We start from the raw sequence: 19,880 nt of genomic DNA on the forward strand, positions 1-19,880 counted from the left end.
AATAGAAAAATTAGAGCCGACCAACGGGCATGCCAGGTTTTGATGCTGTTGTGTTGAGTAAGATATTAAAGTAATTGCTCGACAGCTGTATTAATTTATTCAGACAACTGAAATTTTCTTTGCTATTGTCACAGTTCACCTCATGCCACAGAGAACTTCACATCCACATACTCAGGTCCCTTTTACAGGAAAGAGACCAAACCCCAGCCTCAGCCCGATTTTTCCAGGTATTTTTCTACTCACAAGCAGGCTTCTTGAACACACTGTCCCCGTGGGCTGTCTCTCTTCTACCATCTTTCCTTCAGTCCTGTGCCCAGCGCCCCGTCACTGCATAGGGACCTCTTTTTACAAGATTCCTTCTCTGTTTCCAAACTCAACGGCACTTCCCAGACTTTTTTTTTTATTATTTCTTTAACTTTTGTACCTTTTTTGTCCTGGATCGGCCCCTCTCCTTTAGCCCCTCCCCTTCCTGGTGGCTGTGACATCTCTGGGTACTTGTGTGAGGTCTTCTTCAAGGAGGGCCCTTCTGCTGGTGTGGTATCACCTGTTGATGTCCCTCCAGTCTCCATCCCCTGGCGTTTTGTCTCCGGACATGTTTCCCTAACAGGGCCACATGGTCTGCCCTGGTGTCAGCTTCCACTACACAGGTGACCACCACATCTGTCTGTGACCACTGCAGGTGACCGCCACTTCTGTCCGCTGAGTGGCAGGTGTGTATCCAGGGCTGTGGACGCCCCCCGCCCCAGGGCTCTCAGAGTCAGAATCAGACACCGAGGCCTTTGTTGTTGTTCCGCCTGCTCCTTTTATTTTCCCAGCATCAGTGACCAGCACCGGCAACCCCCCAACCAGACTCTGTGCGTCAGACCTGATGCCCGGGTCTGCCTCCACACCCTCTTACGGAGCCATCCCCTGTGACCTCAGCACCCCCAAACCGTCCACTGTCTCTGACCTCTCTCACCTGCCTTTAGCACTTCCCTTTCGGTCTGACCTTACCATTTAGTATCTTTACGTGTCATTTTAGTATAATATTTGGAGAGAGAGAAGACAGAAAGATTGTGTGATGAATTCATTGTGTGTAGGCCGTTCAAACCAACATGGAAGTCAAACTATTCATATTTTAGAAATGCTGGAAATACAAGCAAAAAATTTTAAAATAAATAAACTGAAATGGTAACCTACTAGAGAGAGAGAGAGACTCTTAAAATATTGCCTATCACTTTGCAGACTCTTTCACATAGTGATAATAATCTTTTTGAAAGGGGGATTGTGATCCACAGACTGACCTGTGTTAGTCTGACAGAGCACGTGCACGCACATGTTGGGTGATTACAGGTCTGTAGTGTCATTTTTGTGGCCCATGATACGGCAGCATAGCGTGTGGAACCAGAGCCCTCTTGGGGGATGTATGCAATATCCCAATATTTTTAATTTGGGAATTTAATGTAATGGAGTAACATTGATCAATAAGATTACCTATGTTATGGCCTGACCTGTGGTGGTACAGTGGATAGAGCATCAACTAGGAACCCTGAGGTTGCCAGTTCAAAACCCTGGGCTTGCCCGGTCAAGGCACATACGACAAGTAATCAGTGAACAAGTAAAGATATTTCTCTCTCACGCACACCCTAAAAGTCAATAAAAATACAAAAAAAAAGAGGATATAGGTTTCAGGTAAACATCTCAAAGGCATTTGACCTAGAGATCACGTTGTGTGCCCATCACCCGAAGTCAAATCATTTTTCGTCACCGTATATTTGTCCCTCTTTACCCCCTCCCCCTGGAAACTACTTCACTTTTATCTATGTCCATGAGTCTCAGTGTTATTTATTCCCATTTGTCATAAGAAAAGCTTTATTTGTGCATCCTTTTGTACTTGTTCACTTATTCTTGAGGACATATTCTTATTGGTGATATTTGTCAAGTGAAGGGGACACGGTTTTTAGGCTTCTAGAATAGTTTGCTAAGGAGCTGTCCAGAGGTCCATGCCAGTTTGTAATAAATATACTATCCTTGGGAGACTATGACATTCTCTCAGTTCCCCACACTCACAATGATAATCATTCTTTTATATTTTTAATCATTTGGCTAAATGAAAAATGGTGTCTCCATGCATTTTCTCTAATTTAGACAAATTTTTTAAATGTTTGGTTATCTGGTTGCCAAAGCCCTAATGGAAGCAGAAGCAGAAAATTGGAAGAAAGATGAGTTGCTACACTCCACTCTGTTGGCAGCAGTGTGGTTAGCAAAGTGCTAGTGAGGAGAGACCGAGAAAACCCAGCAACCGGAAACAGACTCCCAGGTCCCAGCGCACGGGCTGCGGGCCACAGGGCTATCAGCCCTGTGGTCTCCGAGGCTTCCACCGTATGACAACAGTGTCCACCGCCTCAGCACAGAGCGAGTCCAGCAAAGACAGTAAACCACATAGAAATTGCAGTTAGTTCAGTGTCACCTGTTGTCCATCAGTTCCTGATTGCTGAAATAATATTCTTTATTTAACTTGTTAAACACAAAGCCTTCCAAACACGTCCACGACTAGTTACAAACTTCCAATACTAAACTTACCCTCTTCCACAAACATATCATAAATCAGTTTTGCCCTTTTAACCATTAATATTGTTTGCTAAAAAACACTGAAGGATATGCTAGCATTAGGTAAACAGGAATATATTCTGAGGAATCATCTCGGCCCGGAGAAAGGGATGCTTCGGGCAGACGTGGGGCCCAGTGTTCAGTTTTAAGAAACCACTTTATGAAAATACACTGATTTGTATCTTTCTAGACCAGGGATCCCCAAACTTTTTACACAGGGGGCCAGTTCACTGTCCTTCAGACTGTTGGAGGGCCAGACTATAAAAAAAAACTATGAACAAATCCCTATGCACACTGCACATATCTTATTTTAAAGTAAAAAAACAAAACGGGAACAAATACAATATTTAAAATAAAGAACAAGTAAATTTAAATCAACAAACTGACCAGTATTTCAATGGGAACTATGCTCCTCTCACTGACCACCAATGAAAGAGGTGCCCCTCCCGGAAGTGCGGCGGGGGCCGGATAAATGGCCTCAGGGGGCCGCATGTGGCCCGCGGGCCATAGTTTGGGGACCCCTGTTCTAGACAAAGGAACAGGTTGTGTGGGTAGAAATTAAAAGAAGGTAGATTTCTAAGAATTAGGACTTTTCTCATTCTGTCAAGGATTTTCCTATGAAATGTTTGGCAGACTGTTAGACCTCAAAGAAATCTTGGTGACCGATGAATAACAACCCACATGCTCTACAGAGAAGCAAGCCAGATGCCAGAGTGTGGTAGCACTTACTGTGGGGGCTGAAGGGACCCCGGCTACTCCAGCTTTAATCCAGTGGGGTTTTTACTGTGAAAGTACCGCACATGGCAAGTTCCACACTCAGAATTCAGTTCCTGGTGATCAGGAGTGTCATAGAAGGAATTTCTACATGAGGAGGAAGATTCAAGGCTGGCAGTGGGAATCTCTGATGGTTCAAAGAGCCCTTCAATTTTAAGTAACTGTTTAAAACCAATATAGAAACACCTGTAGGCATCTTTCTCAAGGGGAAAACCCCATTAAAAAAAAGAGAGAAAACAGAAATAAGATGACTTATATTGTACTATTCCACTAAATTGGCCTTGAAAGAGGCCTTTCTGTAAGGTGAACATTCTGTAAAACGGATGGCACCTAACTTGTTGCTGCAGTCCAAACGGAGGGTGACCGTGGTCGGGAAGGTTGACACAGCCATACTCACTAGGAATGAATGAAGCCCTCTTTAGGACTTCCTTTTTCTTTTTTTAAGATTCTATTTATTAATTTTACAGAGAGGGGAGGCATAGAGGAATGAGAAGTGTCAGCTCATAGTTGTTTCACTTGAGTTCCCATACGTGCCGTGACCAGGCAAGCCCAGGGTTTCGAACCAGCCACCTCAGCATTCCAAGTCAACTCTTTATCCACTGCGCCACCACAGGTCAGCCTCTTTAGGGCTCCTTTCTCTGGGATGACTCCACAGGCACCACCCTCATCTGCCATCTCCAACTAAGAAGAGAAATCACAAGGTCCAATCTAGAGGGGGCTGGAAGGTAGAATATTTTAAAGCAAGGCAAGTTTCTTACTGAGAAGAAATAACCATCTGTGTCTAGAATTTACCTGGCAATCAGTTATCAACTATGTGAGAAATTCAAGTTCCATTTTAGAGTTAGTTTTATATTCTTGAATCTTCATTGTTTATTAATTTTTTCCATGAAATGTACAAAATTGGTATATGGAGGGTGGGGGGTTAAGCTCCATCTTGCCTCTCATGCCAGGAGACTCTGTGCGTCTCTGTGTGGGTTCCAATGGGAAAAGGCTATGTTGTTGTTTTTTTACCCAAAGCTAAGAGATTAACTTCAATTCTTTCGTTCTAGAATAAGGGTTTCAAGATGTATTTTTTACCACGCCAAAGCCTGCGGAAGTCTTGGAAAACCAGAGCTGTAATGTGGATGTGTGACAAGCTAGCTTTGTGATCTGCTCTGGAGATAACATGGTCATTTCTCACGGGAGAGAGGGGGTGAATGTGCTAATGGGGCAGCAAGGTTCTGCTGTCTCGTTATTCCTGGATTCTATTGTCGTTCTTCCCTGCATCCTTCAGTAAACATTGCTCCTTCCTGATTTTCAGATGCACTCTTCATACTTGAGTGTTAGTGGCTACAGATTAATAGCCACCCGTGTGTAGGGAGTGCCTGCTGAAGAGCAGGCACAGGGGCTAAATGCCTTGCTTACACGACCTCCTTTCAAACAGAGAGGTAGGTCGTTGGTCTGAAGTTACACGACTTGTACAGAACGAAGCCAAGATGTAGCTTCACAGGGCTCCTTTTCCTTAAATTATTTAGATAGCTCTCTTTTAACTCACTGCCTTCTGTGTCCTCTCCTTTGACGTCCACGGGACAATTCTATTCCTAGTTTAGAATTTACCCTGAAGCTTTCGTATCTCATTCCAATCTTTAGTTCCATGGAAATGAACCAGATAGAAATAATGAAATCTTTTCGCATTGCTTAACTTGAACACTTCTGTGAATTACTTCTCGTTGCTGTTGAGGAAAATGGGATATGCATTTAGGATCTAGTTCTAATCAAGCCTTATGCGGAGACAATAAATGGATGTTTTGGTTTTGACATTTTTACAAGCTGATTCAGATATATTTCAAAATGAAACTTACTGTTCAAAAACGAACACACACAACACACGCTTATATGGTTCCAATTATGGAGACTGGGCTGGCCTCCAACTCCCAGGATCACTGCTGTGGAAGGTTCTATATAAGCAAGAGTATGAATTGTTCTCTCAGAGAATTAATGTTTGGTAACATGGAGTTCCAGATAGATTGTGTTGTAGTTAATGGAAATTAATTATGTAGATCATAGTGGTCCCAAAAGCTGGGTACATGATCAGAATATGCCATAAGTATAATTTTTGTTGACACTATAGCTTTTATTTTCATGTGCCTTTTGATTAAAAGTATATAAAACCATGGTCCCCCACTGATAGCTAGAATACAAATTATGCAAACATTTTAGGGGGCTATTTGGTAATATCTACCCGAGTTGTAAATGCATATTCCGTTAACGTGGTAGCCTAACTAGTAATTTTCCCAAGATGTAGACTTATAAAATTACCCCAGCTATGTGTAATAACAGCAGCCAACTGTGGGCAACCTAAGTATCCATCAGGAGGGTACTGCTTAAATAAATCCCATCACTTCTGTACAATAGAACCCTGTATAGTCCCTGAACAAATATGGTCGCTCTCTAGGAGCTGCTGTTGAAAGATCTTCAGCATGAATTAAATGGAAAGAGCAAGGTTCAGATGTTTAAGCAGTATGTTGTTAATCTGTGTACGTTCTTCTAGAAGTGTAGACACATTAAATTAACACCGAGCCCTACAACATAAAAAGATACAGTGTTGTTTTTTTTTTCTGGAAGGATACACAGAAACATAATCAGTACAATTAAGGGTAATTCATTTTGCAGAGTCCGGTGAGGATGGTCAATGGTCATGGGGCTTCAACCTTTATTGTTGCATGCCTTTCTCCACTGTCAGGGTTTTCTAAACCTGTGCATGTAGGCCCTGGCCGGTTGGCTCAGTGGCGTGCAGAAGTCCCGGGTTCGATTCCCATCCAGGGCACACAAGAGAAGCGCCCATCTGCTTCTCCACCCCTCCCCCTCTCCTTCCTCTCTGTCTCTCTCTTCCCCTCCCGCAGCCGAGGCTCCATTGGAGCAAAGATGGCCCGGGCGCTGGGGATGGCTCCTTGGCCTCTGCCCCAGGCACTAGAGTGGCTCTGGTCGCAACAGAGCGACGCCCTGGAGGGGCAGAGCGATGCCCCCTGGTGGGCAGAGCTTCGCCCCTGGTGGGCATGCCGGGTGGATCCCGGTCGGGCACATGCGGGAGTCTGTCTGACTGTCTCTCCCCGTTTCCAGCTTCAGAAAAATACAAAAAAAAAAAAAAAAAAAACAACAACAAAAAAACAACCTGTGCATGTATTCCCATTTTTTATTTTTTATTTGATTTTCACTATGGTCATTTGGATAGGGAGGTCAGGCATGATATTGTTCTCTTCTAAGCTCTTATGCATTAATTACCTGGAACTAGTAAATGTTATTTAAAAAAATAATAAAATCTTTGGAAAGGATTTTTGGTTGCTTTTAAGATCCCACTCAATCCTTGAGGATATAGTGATTTCTGAAGCCTATGCCTCTACTGATTACTATTTTCCCAGATCAAAGGGTTGAAAAATCTTCAAGCCTGCCTAGACTCTGTTGCCTTACATGGTAGCAGCAATTACCTTCCTGCCTTTTTGTCTCTGCTGTTCCCCAGTCCTTGGCTCGATGAAGATAGAGAACATGCATCAGGACAGGCACCTAAAACCCTAACATCTCCTTGGGATGCAGGACAAAATACAAGGGACTTTTAACAAGGGCAAGCGTTCTTCAGTTCCTGAGATGACGCCTGCTTTGGGGGAGATTAAAAAGCCAGGCAGCACAGGATTCTAACCCATAGTGTTCCAGAAATGTGAACCGCCATCTCTTTTTTTTTCTGAAGTTGGAAACAGGGAGGCAGACAGACTCCCGCATGCGCCCAACCAGGATCCACCTGGCATGCTCACCAGGGGGAGATGCTCTGCCCATCTGGGGCGCTGCTCCGTTGCAACCAGAGTCATTCTAGCACCTGAGGCAGAGGCCATAGAGCCATCCTCAGCGCCTGGGCCAACTTTGCTCCAATGGAGCCTTGGCTGCAGGAGGGGAAGAGAGAGACAGAGAGGAAGGAGAGGGGGAGGGGTGGAGAAGCAGATGGGCGCTTCTCCTGTGTGCCCTGGCTGAGAATCGATCCCGGGACTTCCACACGCCAGACCAATGCTCTACCGCTGAGCCAACCGGCCAGGGCCTGAACCGCCATCTCTTATCACACGAGGGTAAAAGGCATCATGGATGGAGAGGGGTGGAATACTATCTGAGCTGCAAGTTTGGAGTCCTGGTGTCCCCAGCTCTGTCACTAGCCCTGTGACTGACGAAGAGGCAATAAAATAAATCTGACATTCTGGTATTTATGATAGAAGTGAAGCTTTGCAACTTGGTCACGTGGCGCATAAAGCATCTTGCTCCCCCCATTTATGCAGCAACACAAACTTGTCACAGGAGAGGTCAACCTGGAACTGCATGCTCCCGTCCCAACGGAACAGAAGAGGGGCCACGCTCTCTCTGTTTCCTTAGGCGATCCACATCCGGTCCTTAGATTAAGTCTGAGCTTGAGGAATCTTTCTGCTCCAGCCTCTCTGGTTTGCCTGCAACATGCTTTCGCCGAAGTGCGGTTGACTTTTGTCTTGACCCTGGGCTGCCTCAAGGGCCCCGATAAGAAAATTACTGTTATTATGCTTCTTGGTGTGCTTTTTAACGTGTCCCGATGTAAAGTCCCCTTTAGAATTAGCACTAGGAAAATGCTTATCTCCTCTGCCAGCAAGGTCACGTTGGCTTGAGGGATTGGAAGAAGACCTCACAAACATGATACATACTCATTTTACCCTGTCTGAACCAGTTCCCACGTCTTTATGTTGGAGAAAATAATACCCAGTGTAATCTTTGACTCTCAAACATGTGTCTTCACTTTAGATCTTTTCATTTAAACTCTAAACTCATCTCAGCCTTTGTCTGCTCAACACCTCTGTTTATTCATTCATTCAACAAACACTTGTACTGGCTGTTAGGCCCTGATCTAGGCACAGGGGACATGGTAGAGGTCAAGACAGGCCAGGTCCCAGACCTCTCAGGACTTTGAGGGCCGTAAACGAGAAAGATGATAAACCAGATAACATAAAATATGACATGTTTCCTTTGGTATATGGTTTTTGTAGATATTTTCTTAGTTGTTTCTATGGGGACTATAATTAACGTCCTAAGTTTATAACAATCTAAACTGTACCAGCTTGGCCTCAATAACCTAAAATTCTGCTCCTAGGCAGCTCTTTCCTCCCCCTATTTGTGTTGTTCTTACAAATGATGTTTATACATTGTGTACCCATTAACAGATTTTAAATTATCCTTTTATGCATTTGTCTTTTAAACCATATAGGAGATAAAAAGAAGAGTTACCAAAAATACCATAATATTGGCTTTGATATTTACCTATGTAGTTACCTTTGTCAGAATTCTTTATTTCTGTTCTGTAGCCTTTCATTACAGCCTGGAAGACGTCCTTTAGCCTGTCTTGCAGGGTAAGTCTGTTGACGATGAACCTACTCAGTGTTGGTCTACAAATGTCTTACTTTCCTCTTCATTTTGAAGGCTAGTTTAGCCAGATATAAAGTTCTCGGTTGGCAGTTTTCCTTCAGCACTCTAAAGATGTCCTCCTACTCATTTCTGGCTTTCATGGTCTCTGAGGAGAAATTTTTCTGTGACTCTTATTGAAGGTCTCTTGTATGTGACAAGTTGCTTCTCTCTTGCTGCTTTTAAGGTTTTCTCCTTGTCATTGGCTTCCAGTAATTTGATTATTATGTGTCTTGGTGTGGATCTCATTGCATGTCTTTTATCATATTCTGGAAAATTTCATCCATTATTTTTTCAAATATGTTTTTCTTCTCCTTTCTCTCTCCTCTCTTCTTGGGCCTGTTCACACACTAGCATGGTACCCCACAGGTCTCTTAGGCTCTGTTCCTTTTTCATCATCCTTTTTCCTCTGTTTCTCAGACCGGGTAATTTCAATTTACCTCTCTTCCAATTCACTGGTTCTTTTTTCTGCCTGCTCAGGTCTGCTGTTGCCACTCTCTAGTGAGCTTTTTGTTTTTGTTTTTGTTTTCATGTCAGCTATTTTACTTTTCTGCTTAAAAATTCTTCCTTGGTTCCTTTCTATAATTTTTATTTCTTTATTGATATTATTTATTTGCTCATCTATCATTCTCCTAATTTCCCTTAGCATTTTGCCCATGGTTATCTATAACATATTTTAGACAGTTTAAAGTCTTTGTCAACTAAGTTCAATGCTTGTGTACCTCAGGGTAAGTTTGTTAATATCATCTGTGAATGGGCCTTTCTTATTTCTTCCCATAATTTGTAATCTTTTTAGTTGAAAACTGAACATTTTGAATATTAGAAGGAAACTCTGGAAATAAAGTCTCTCCTCTTCTAAGAGTTTGCTATAGGCTGTAGCTGTTTATTGGGTAACTTTTCTGATCTATTTTTATAAGGTCTGTGTTTTTAGTATTTGAATTCTCTGGGGGGTAGGGTTTGGTTTGGTTTTGTGAGAGTTTTTTGCTTGTATTCAGCCAGTGTTTTGACAGAGATATTCTTAAATGCTAGGAGCCGGGTGAGAGACCGAAAGAGTGAGGGGAGAGTGAGAGTAGGAGAGGGAAAACAACCTTCTCAGGTCTGCCCTGGCCATGCACTATACTTTCTGAATTCCACGGTATACACATGCTTTTGAAGTCCCTGGTTTTTCAAATAAACACTGCTTAGCTTTTCAACCCCGACTTCAGGCACTGTGTTCAGTGCCTCAGCTTAATCTTTGTCTCCAGGTGGCTGCAGAGTTTTTCTTTGCCTTACAAGGAGATCCACCCTGAGTAAGGTTCAAATTAGGTGAAACAAAGACAAGCACCTTATATCAGTTTTTCAGGTACTCCTCAAGGTGAGAACAAACAACTTTTTACAAGTGAGGTCTGCTGCTCCACTCCAAACCAGAGACCAGGATCCCATACTGGAGACATGTACTGTCACCTTCAAGACAGGGAGGTGCGCTGGCCCCGGACATACGGAACAACCCCGTGCCTTCCTACCTCTCTCAGATTGTCTCTCTGCTCATTCAGCATCCACTTGTTTGCTGTAGACCTTTGTTTTCCAGAGCTTTGGCAAAGTTGATTGACAGTTTTTGACTTGATATTTCAATGTTTCCTTGGAGGATGGGCCCTTTAGCAGCCTGCCTTGTTATTTTTTCTGATGTCATTTCCTGCTCTACTTCAAAATCTAATCTTGAGTTGTGTTTTATTCATCAAAACATTCTTACTTAAACTATAAAATATTTCCCAGTTTTAGAATTTTTAAATTGCAGTTGTAATCTTAGTATCAACACCACACTGTGGGCTTACAAAGGATGCTTTGCAAAGTGTTTACATGTTTATGAAGATCTTTAAAGAGGAAATAGTAAGTCACATTATATTAGATTGACACAAAAATGATCAGATAGAAAATTTCATCCTTTTCAAAAGTAACCTGTTGTTGAATGAATAGTTGGCCATCAGGACTAAGTGGAAGGAGGTGCCGTCCTCTCCAGCCTCCCTGCGGCCTCCTTTTGTGTTGTCATGCTAAGTTCTTCAAGGTCGTCGTTCAGGGAGATTTGTGAGGCTAACCCAGTGTGCCATATGACAGGTGCTCAGTAAATATGTGATAAATGAACTTCAAGTTAACTAGGATAATGCCACTATGTTAAACCAAGGCAGGAGATGTGCCTCTTTTATGTAGAAAGCAGTGTAGAGCTTTCCCCCCAGAGAACTATTTTTAAAGCAGGTTCCAGGGGACAGTGGCGGAGTGTGGCACCTGCAGTACCCGAGAGCAGGTGCAGTGCGGAAACACTTGAGTGGAGGTCAGAAATTAGAAGGGTGGTCTTTCCATAAAATAGTTTCCATGTCACAAACAGTGTTTTTTAAAACATAAATATGTCTTTTTTCTTTCTTATGAGAGAAACAGTGTGGTCCTAGTGAGCAATATGTTGGAGGCAAACTTTGGATGACCGTGCCTCCTTTTCCTGATCAAGCCCCACTTTTCTTTCTCTCCCTCAGCGGCATCTCTTTGCAGAAGGTTCAGTCTGCAGCACTGCTGTTCCCTCTGCTCGGAAATCGTCGTCCTTGGTGAGCAGCAGCCTGTTCCCCTAGTAGTGAACGGGGACAGCCTTTCTCTCCATCCTCTGAACACTCTTCTCACGTGCTCAGCCCACCTGGACTTGCTTTTTGTCGACTTTCTTCTTTACACGATGAAGTCACAGGACTGCTTCTTATTTGAAAGTTTGATCATCAGACACCTAATAATAAAAAATTCATTGGTCCTGTAATGGAGTTTCATCTTTCTTAATGTTTGAAAATGTTTAGAAATCATTTCATGTTCTTAAACAAAAATCACAGTAGGATGAAATGCGCATTTTCCCCTAGAGATAACAGTTAAGATTGGAAAGTAGTAAATCACTGCGCACTGCAGACCAATAAAAACAGCTTCGCGGAGATGATTATGTCACTTCATTTTTTAAAATGCAGTCTTGAAAACCAAAGAGTGTCTTTTAAAGCAAGCCCAAAGCACTGTTTGTACCTAAGCTAAAAAGTACTTTTGTGGCCTTTGACCTATCAAGGATGTTTGCTATGAAAAAGAAAGCGAGCATAAAAAGAAATCTTCTCAACATTCTAAAAATTTAAACAGAAGAAACTTTTTGTCTGTGCAGGGGCTCAGAGTCCCTCACTCAGTTTCTAAAATCACAGCACAGATTGTCTGAAAAAACAGTCGCACTGGTTGTTTTGTTTATGAAATTTGAGTGATCATTTCCCAAAGTGTGACATATAAATGAACTTTTTTTTTTCTTTTTGTATCCAAAGCCTAGGAGAATAGTAAAAATTTTTATATATCAGGGCAGTTGGTAAGGGAGAAACAGTTATAATTTGAAGGGTAATTCTCAAGGGAAAAAGATCATGGGAAAACTTGATCCAGCTTGTGTATATACATAGTTATCTATGGCACTCATATTTTTTAGTGAACACTATATCATAGGTATGTATGGAAGCAGTGAGGTTTTCAAAAGTTGTATAGTGATATTCTTGGGTTTTCTAGACCAGTGCTTTTTAAAATTTGGTGTGTGGACTGGGGCTAGTCCACAAAATGTTTGTACCAGCATGAAGCAAGGTAAATACAAACATTGAAAGTAAGCATGTAAGAAACTGATAACAATTGGCATTGCTACAGTATCCGAGTGCACGATTTTTGTTTTCAACAGAAGGGTAGCTTGATCCTTGATCCCTGCTGGAGCAGAAAATAATACAAACTAATTAGGTCCCTCATTATATATGGTATTAGAAGCTGTGGGGTGGTCCAGGGGGCACAAATTTTTCCTATCAAGAGTTGAATAGTAAAGATTTTAGACTTTACAAGCCATACTCAACATTCTAGCTACTCAGCTCTGTTGCACACCTAGACAGAACTGAACGGAGTGTGGCTGTGTGCCAGTTCAACTTTGTATATGGACATGAAGTTTGAATTTTATCTAATTTTCAAATGTCACAAAAAAAAAAACTATTATTTTTTTTTCCCCTCAACCATTTGAAAGTATAAAAACCATTCTTAGCTCTTGCTGGATTTGCACATCAGGCCCAGCTTGCTGACCCCTGAGCTGGGCCAGCAGTCTGGCCACCATCAGTAACCGTTTCTGTTATTTCCTAGTCTTTGTGTTCCCCTCTGTCTGCGATTTTAATTGCCACTTACTTTTGCTCTGCAGTTTGGATTATGATTCAAGAATACCTTAGAGCACTCATCATGCTTAGAACATTGTGTTTAATAAAGTCGGGAGGAAAATGTTACAAGAATCACTGTGGGAATAAGTTTTAGGATTCCCTGTGACCTACCCACTGACCTGAACTTTGCTAAATAATAATAATAATAATAATAATTATTATTATTATTATTATTATTATTATAAACCCAAGAAAAATGGGATGGAAGGTCTCTTTTTTTGGGCACATAAGAATGATAGTGGATTATTTTAATTGGTTGCCTAGATTGGGTCATGAGAGGGCATGAGTTGAAATCCTCTCTCCTTCTTGAAATAGAGAAATTATCTGTCATGATGGTAATCAAACATCAAAATGCTGGGCGTAGACTTGTGTAAGCTTAGCATCCAAAACAGAGAATTGCCCAGAAACCCGGACCCTTGCTGCACCCACACCAGACCAACCACGATGAGACCCTTGTGTTCTCTTCCCAGATGTCTCCATTTGGGCTTAGTAGAAGTGGCACATTCCTCAATTTCTTTAGCACTCTATGGATTTGAGTGCTAAATAATTTTATTGTTTGGTTGGTTTTGTGCACAGTCATCAAATGATAAGTCACGTTATATGGTTATTATAATTTTACTGATTAATTTTCACAGTGAGGCAGCACCTTTTTCTCCTTGCCACGGAAACAGATCTTGTCACGCTCTACAACACGTGAACCAAGCGGGCTGGTCCAAGAGCATGTCAGCATTTGGCAAAGGCTCTTCCCTTCCTTATTATTACGTGTGAGCCTGTAGTCATAACTTCAGGGTCGTCTTTTTTCCTTCACTCTTCACATAGGCGGCCGTCTTTTGGAAAGAGAGTTCTTCATAGTATTTCAGACTTGGAGAAAGCTTTCATCAAGTTGATGAAGTTCAGTGCGCTGAGCTAATAATATGCTCGAGTCTCCTGTCCAGAGTGGATATTCCTTTTGTGTTCTTTCTCAAAACAGAAGAGGTTAACTTTTGTATGCGTGCACGGCATCCTGGGACTAGGTCGAGCTCTCCAAAAAAGCAAGAGCTATGAAACAAACCAGGGGTTGGTGAGACATATCCTTGGACTTTGAGCAAGCCCATTAATGCCGTACTGTGAGTCCAGTGTGTTTGATCACATGCTGGCTGCCTTTTGTGTCAGCATTTTGAGGGAGGAGGAAATAGCACCTCCTGATACTTGAGCGCAAACTACAAACTTTGGTCCCCTGGTTGTATTATAAATTCATGAAGAGGCCCATTTTCAATCACAGCAAATTTTTAAATAGGTAGATTTCTTTTTTTTTTTACTTCCTTCATTAACTGTATGTACTCACATTGTGTTTTATTCTCTACTAACTACTTCAGCATACTTGTGGGTTAAACGCCTTGTCTGTAGACATCTGTAGGTTGAGTAGCATTCCAGTTGCATAACCACCTGTCAGCAGAATGGAGCACAGGGCAGTGACTAGTGAGAAATTTAGAGTCTTCACCCAGACTGTGTCCAGAGCAAGTCAGTTATTTCAATTGTTGGTCTTGTGGATTGAAGAGTATTTATCTGGTGTTTATGAAGCACTTTCTGTGTGGCAGGCACTACGTAGCTTTTACTTTATTTAGCAAGATTTTCTTAAAGATTGTAAAATGGTCTTTTTTGTTTGAATATTATTTGCAGTCAGAGACACTTAAAGAAAACTTTAAGACTAAAGAGCCAGTTCTCTTCAAAATGGCAGTGAAAGGTAATGGTGTGTGTGTAATGGTAATGTGTGTGTGTGTGTGTGTGTGTGTGTGTGTGTGTGTGTATGTGTATTCTGGCAACCTGTTAGAGCCTTCAGCCCAGCCCTTTGCAAGGCATCGATTTCTGATCAATGTGAGGGAATAATGAATGGGCGTAATCATGGCTTACTTGAGCTAAACAGTATCCTCTGTGCTTCCCGAACAGTAAGTACTTCAACCAGTATGTGACCCTTAGCTCATGAAGAAAGATCTATAACAACAAATTATCTTAACTGTTCTCTCAATAAACACATGTCCACTAGGAAGTAAGAACGTTTCTATTGCAAAAACTAGAGCTGCTTCGGAAATCTATTAATCACAGGTGCCAACAGCATAAACTGATTGTTTTATAAGATCAGGTCACTTGCAGATTTCACATCTATGTCCCATGAAGAAGAGCAGTGTGCAGGGCCACATTTCATCAGTGTGTCTGTACTGTTTGCTTGTGGAGGGACCCTTACAGCAGGCCAAAAGCACCATACACCCCCTTCTGTAAATAATGCTAGGACGTCGGTCGGGGGAGGTTTGCTGATACTTGTTAAGGGATGTGCTGCTCAGTGTCTGTTCTGTGTTGACTCTGTACGTAGTCTGTCGTGATCTGTCCTCCATGCCTGAATTGCCTTCATCTCTGCGTCTTTATCTGATGGGTTCCAGTCACTGTCTCACGCTTGCAGGGTGTTGGGTATGTCCCTAATTCTTTCCCCTGTGCTTGTTCTGCTTCTTCTTAATGTATTAGTTCTGTGTTTGCATTGTTTTCTTCACTGTTTCCTTAATTCTGCAGTCTCCCTTTGTATCTTGTTCATTAAACATATCACTAATGTCTCATTGGATTCCCATTTTCTTCAGACCTATTGTATAATGTACTCATGGAGTTGGGAGGCTGGGGGGAGCTGGCTATATTTTCTTCCAAAGTGGGTTCTTTATTTTTAATTTGCTCCTGTCATTCCTGCCTATTGTCATGCTCTTTGTTTCTCTAGACTTAAGTTTAAGAAGAACGATTCAATTCAAGACTTCTCTTTGCGCTGTAGTTTTGACGACTTGTCCCTGTTGTCCTTCTCTGTCTAGAGCAGGGGTAGTCAACCTTTTTATACCTACCGCCCACTTTTGTATCTCTGTTTGTAGTAAAATTTTCTAACCGCCCACCGATTCCACAGTAATGGTGATTTATAAAGTAGGGAAGTAACTTTACTTATAAAATTTATAAAGCAGAGTTACAGCAAGTTAAAGCATACAATAATAATTACTTACCAAGTACTTTATGTCAGATTTTTGCTCAGTTTGGCAGAATAAATCTTTATAAAACAATTTACTATAGTTAAATCTATCTTTTTATTTATACTTTGGTTACTCCTCTACCGCCCACCATGAAAGCTGGAACGCCCACTAGTAGGCAGTAGGGACCAGGTTGACTACCACTGGGCTAGACTTTTGTGCCTCGCGTCCCGAGCTTCACTGGGTTGAGTGTGGGTTGGCCGGGGCTGTGCAGTTGGTGTGGGACCCAGACGTGGCTCTCCATCTGTTGCTGTGCAGAATACCCTGGGCCAGGTTCTGCTCTCTGCCTTCATGGGTGTGTTTCTTGGAAGAGAGAGATGTGGGGTTTTGTCCTCTCTGGCTTTGGGTTTTCCTGCAATTTATGGAGGAGATAGCAAGCCTTTCTTTGTTTTTTGTTTGTTTGGTGGTTGGTTTTTGGTTCTTTTTTTTTCACCAAGAAGGTCAGCCGCTGGTGTTTCCTTCTCTTGCCAAATCCCACCAGCCTCCAGCAGGTGTTTCTGTCTGTTCTAACCACTGGCGAAAAGGGAAACCTGTGTGTTTTAGCGACGGTGTTGTTAATCCACAGAGGGGGAGTGGCTTTACCTCGGAATCTCTACTCTCCATTCCCATTCTCTCCACCCCCAACACACACACTCTCTCACACACAGTCTCTCGCACACACTCACACTCTTACAATGAGTCCTCATTTCTTCTTGTTAGCATCCACTGTAGGTTCTTGCAATGGCAGCGAAATGACAGGCGACACAACCAGTTTTACCATAAGCCGATTCACATAAACCAGGGTTCTTCCCGCACCCCACGACGTTATAGTGAGATGACACTGAACAAAACCTGGACATTCTTCAAGGATCTGCTGCTTGCAGATCTTATTTTCTCTCTCTCTGGCTGGGCCCGTGTGTACTGCTCAAGGTATGGCGGGCTCCGCCACAGGCACGAGCACCCGTGTTAGCGCCAGCTCGGCTTTAACACAATTGACCGTCAACTTCCTCTGTCCTTCATCCCAGGCCCGGCCCTTATTTATTTCATTAGCGTCACACTAATGAGATCCTGCGTACATGATTGAATTAGTTCACCTCCTACGTGGAGTGTTCTAATGGAGTTGGGCTGTCATTAATTAGCTTTGCTTGATTATGACTCATCTCCCCCTTTTATTCCCCTTTTTCCTCCCAGACATAGAAAACCAAACGGCGAGCTCTGGTCTGCTTGTTCGTGTCTGTGGCCATCCAGTGATGGCAGGCAGGGCTGGTCCTCTGGATGGGTTTTCCATCTTTTCCCCCGGCGCCCCATGCCTCACTTCAGACCTCCTTTTCCAGAATCAGGGGCTGTTAATTAACAGTCGTCTTCAGGATTGTGTCCCACTTGAGCTTTCTGGCCCCCGCCCCAGTTTCATCTTTTCTTGGAATCTTTGTCTTCCTGGCACCACTTCTAAAGATGAGGTACAGTTGTCCTCAATTCGGCTGGTTTCCGTTCACATTTTTTTACTTCTTTCTTTTCATTCTAAATGGGTGCCAGGATGCTCGAGGGCAACGATGGTCCAACCTGACCTTAATTTGGCCAACTCATCCCAGAAGTTCTGTGCTGGGCCCTCCTCATGTAGTGTCACATTGAATTGTCACCATGCCTACTCAATGTTACACAGCTGGCCCGATCTCTGCTTCAGACAGGAGGGAGGGCACCCAGCTTCGAAAGAGTGAGCTTCCCCAACGTCACACAGCTCTGGGGGTGGGAGAAGGTCAGAGTCAAAGGCTGGCGAGTCTGCCTCCAAAGCCTGTGCTCTGCCTGCTTCCACACTCGCTGCTTCCTCCCGTCCTGCTGAGTCACCAGATAACCCTTCTGCCTCGTTCTTTCCGCTACAGACCCAGGGGGCTGGCCTGCCAGGGCCTTCCCGGCTCTGAGCTTCTGTGTTTACAGCTTAGCAGGAGGGGAAGAGACTACGTTTTACTTTCACATCGATTTATTTGACTTTACATTTAATAGTAACGGCCATATATTTCAAGTTTAAATACATATTTATATATTTCTACAGTCGGGAATTTGACATTATATAAACCTTTTTGTTTGCTCAACTCATTTTTCAGGGCCTCGGAATTTCACTGCTGTTCTCTCTAACATATGGTGTTCAGGCCGTAGGGAAGATGGACCTTTTTACTCCGACGTTCGCTTTCCCTGGATTCGTCGGTCTCTGTTTAATGCCCCGCTGTGTGCCAGGAATGCCCAAGCTGGAGGTGGTTGGAGGCATTGACGCAAAGGGAAATGAAATAATTTGTTTGGAGGTTAAACCTTCAGCCTTGACCTAAATAGAGTTAACTATCCAAATATTATGGGAAGGAGATGGCAAGCCTGGGTTTGGGGAGTTTGCAATCTGTAAGGTCACCTGGTTGATGTGTACATACGTGTGATCACACTCAATGAACAGGAAATGTGTTCATGGCTACAGGGAAGGGACGCACGGGCTGGGCACAGTGAAGGGGTCGCTTGCTCTGCAGGCGGAGAACAGGCGCAGGCACACCGGGCACAGGGGGGCTCTGAGGGCTCCCTCCGACTGGCACGTGCAGCAGGCAGGACTGTGAGGGGGGTCCTCGGCCACTCCCAAGCCTGTTCTTCGGACGAGTGTGGGCGAGCCCTGGACCCAGGAGCCTGCAGCCTCTCTCAGCCGGTGCCCAGGTGTGAACAGCCAGTGTTCGGTCCCAGCTCTTCCTCTGCAAGCATCGGTGACGTCCGAGCAAGTGTCCACAGACGGACTCAGCACCTGGGCCCTGCCCGGGCGGCAGTGTCACCTAGCGGGCTGCTTCTACCCAGGCTCTTCTCCTCCGTTGTAGTCACGCGCTCATCTCTGAGCTGCTTATATTTGCCAGACCGTCTGCTAGGCTTTTGGGGGGACACTGATGAGTAGAGGAACCTGTACTTGGGCTGATGACTTCCTAGTAGGGGAATGAGAAAAGGAACAAGTCCAGAAGGGAATACCAGTCATCAACCCAGAAATCAAGGAGGAGCCGCAGGAGGTGGGTGCGGACGCAGCAGGGAGCTCACGGGATGGTGAGGTCAGGGCCTTATCTCATTCCTTTGCATGTGGATTCCTGGGCTCTTGCTCAAACTATCTGAGCCCTCCCTTTTGGACTCTTCCCAAAGCCTCAGATCGAGACTGCCTGTCTGTGGAACGATAACATTTTAAAACTCCTTTTAGTTAAAACCCAAGTATTAGTTCAAGCCCTGGGACATGTGTTTGCCTGTGTTGGGCATGGTGGGGTTTACCGCAGAGATCCGAGGCACGTAAGATGCCTGCAAGGACCTCAGCTGTTTTCTGTCCTTTGCAGTATGTCACTCCCTTCCTGGTGACTTTATTGCCCAGTCCTCGTGCCACAGGGCTCTCCCGTCATGTCCAGACCCTATCGCGCCCAGTGAAAACTCCCAGTTGCTCTGTGTCATCAGCCTCCACACAGCTCTACCCACCGCGCTCCTTGATGCATTTTCTACCACCTACCATTCCTCATGCACATCATCCGCGTGCGCTTTGGGGCATCTAGTTTCATTCTTCTTCTTCCCCGGTCTGTCATCTTGGAAACCCCAGCGTCCCAGGAGAAGATTCATCCCTGGACATGCAGCTCCCTGAGCTCCGACCCTCGAGCACCCTTTCCTTCTCTGCACCTTCACCACTCACCCCGGTGGCTCTTCACACACCTATCTTCACAAGTAGCTGCTCCCCCTGTGAAGCCTCACAGCAAAGCACTTAGCACTTGGACAGGGACATGCTGGCCTCTCCTCAAATTGATGACCATGGGGCTCAAGTAATCCCTAAATTGCCTGGCAAGCCTATCTTTCCCTGTCACTTGTCTGG

At 43.8% G+C, this 19,880-nt stretch overlaps 1 protein-coding gene across 3 annotated transcripts in view; it reads left to right on the forward strand.

The window, feature by feature from the left end:
• The window catches only part of ARL15 (ADP ribosylation factor like GTPase 15), a 371,944-nt gene that overhangs the window by 308,917 nt on the left and 43,147 nt on the right, over positions 1 to 19,880 (forward strand). The window contains exon 5 of one of the 3 annotated variants that reach the window (XM_066377778.1): positions 11,304 to 11,461. The exons of the other annotated variants lie outside the window; for them this stretch is intronic. Coding sequence (XP_066233875.1) covers positions 11,304 to 11,396 — 93 coding nt within the window. The 3' untranslated portion in view covers positions 11,397 to 11,461. Of the gene's footprint in view, positions 1 to 11,303; positions 11,462 to 19,880 lie in introns of those variants that run through there. 3 annotated transcript variants of the gene reach the window in all.

Source organism: Saccopteryx leptura, chromosome 1, assembly GCF_036850995.1.
Source record: "Saccopteryx leptura isolate mSacLep1 chromosome 1, mSacLep1_pri_phased_curated, whole genome shotgun sequence".
Taxonomy (NCBI): Eukaryota; Metazoa; Chordata; class Mammalia; order Chiroptera; family Emballonuridae; genus Saccopteryx; species Saccopteryx leptura.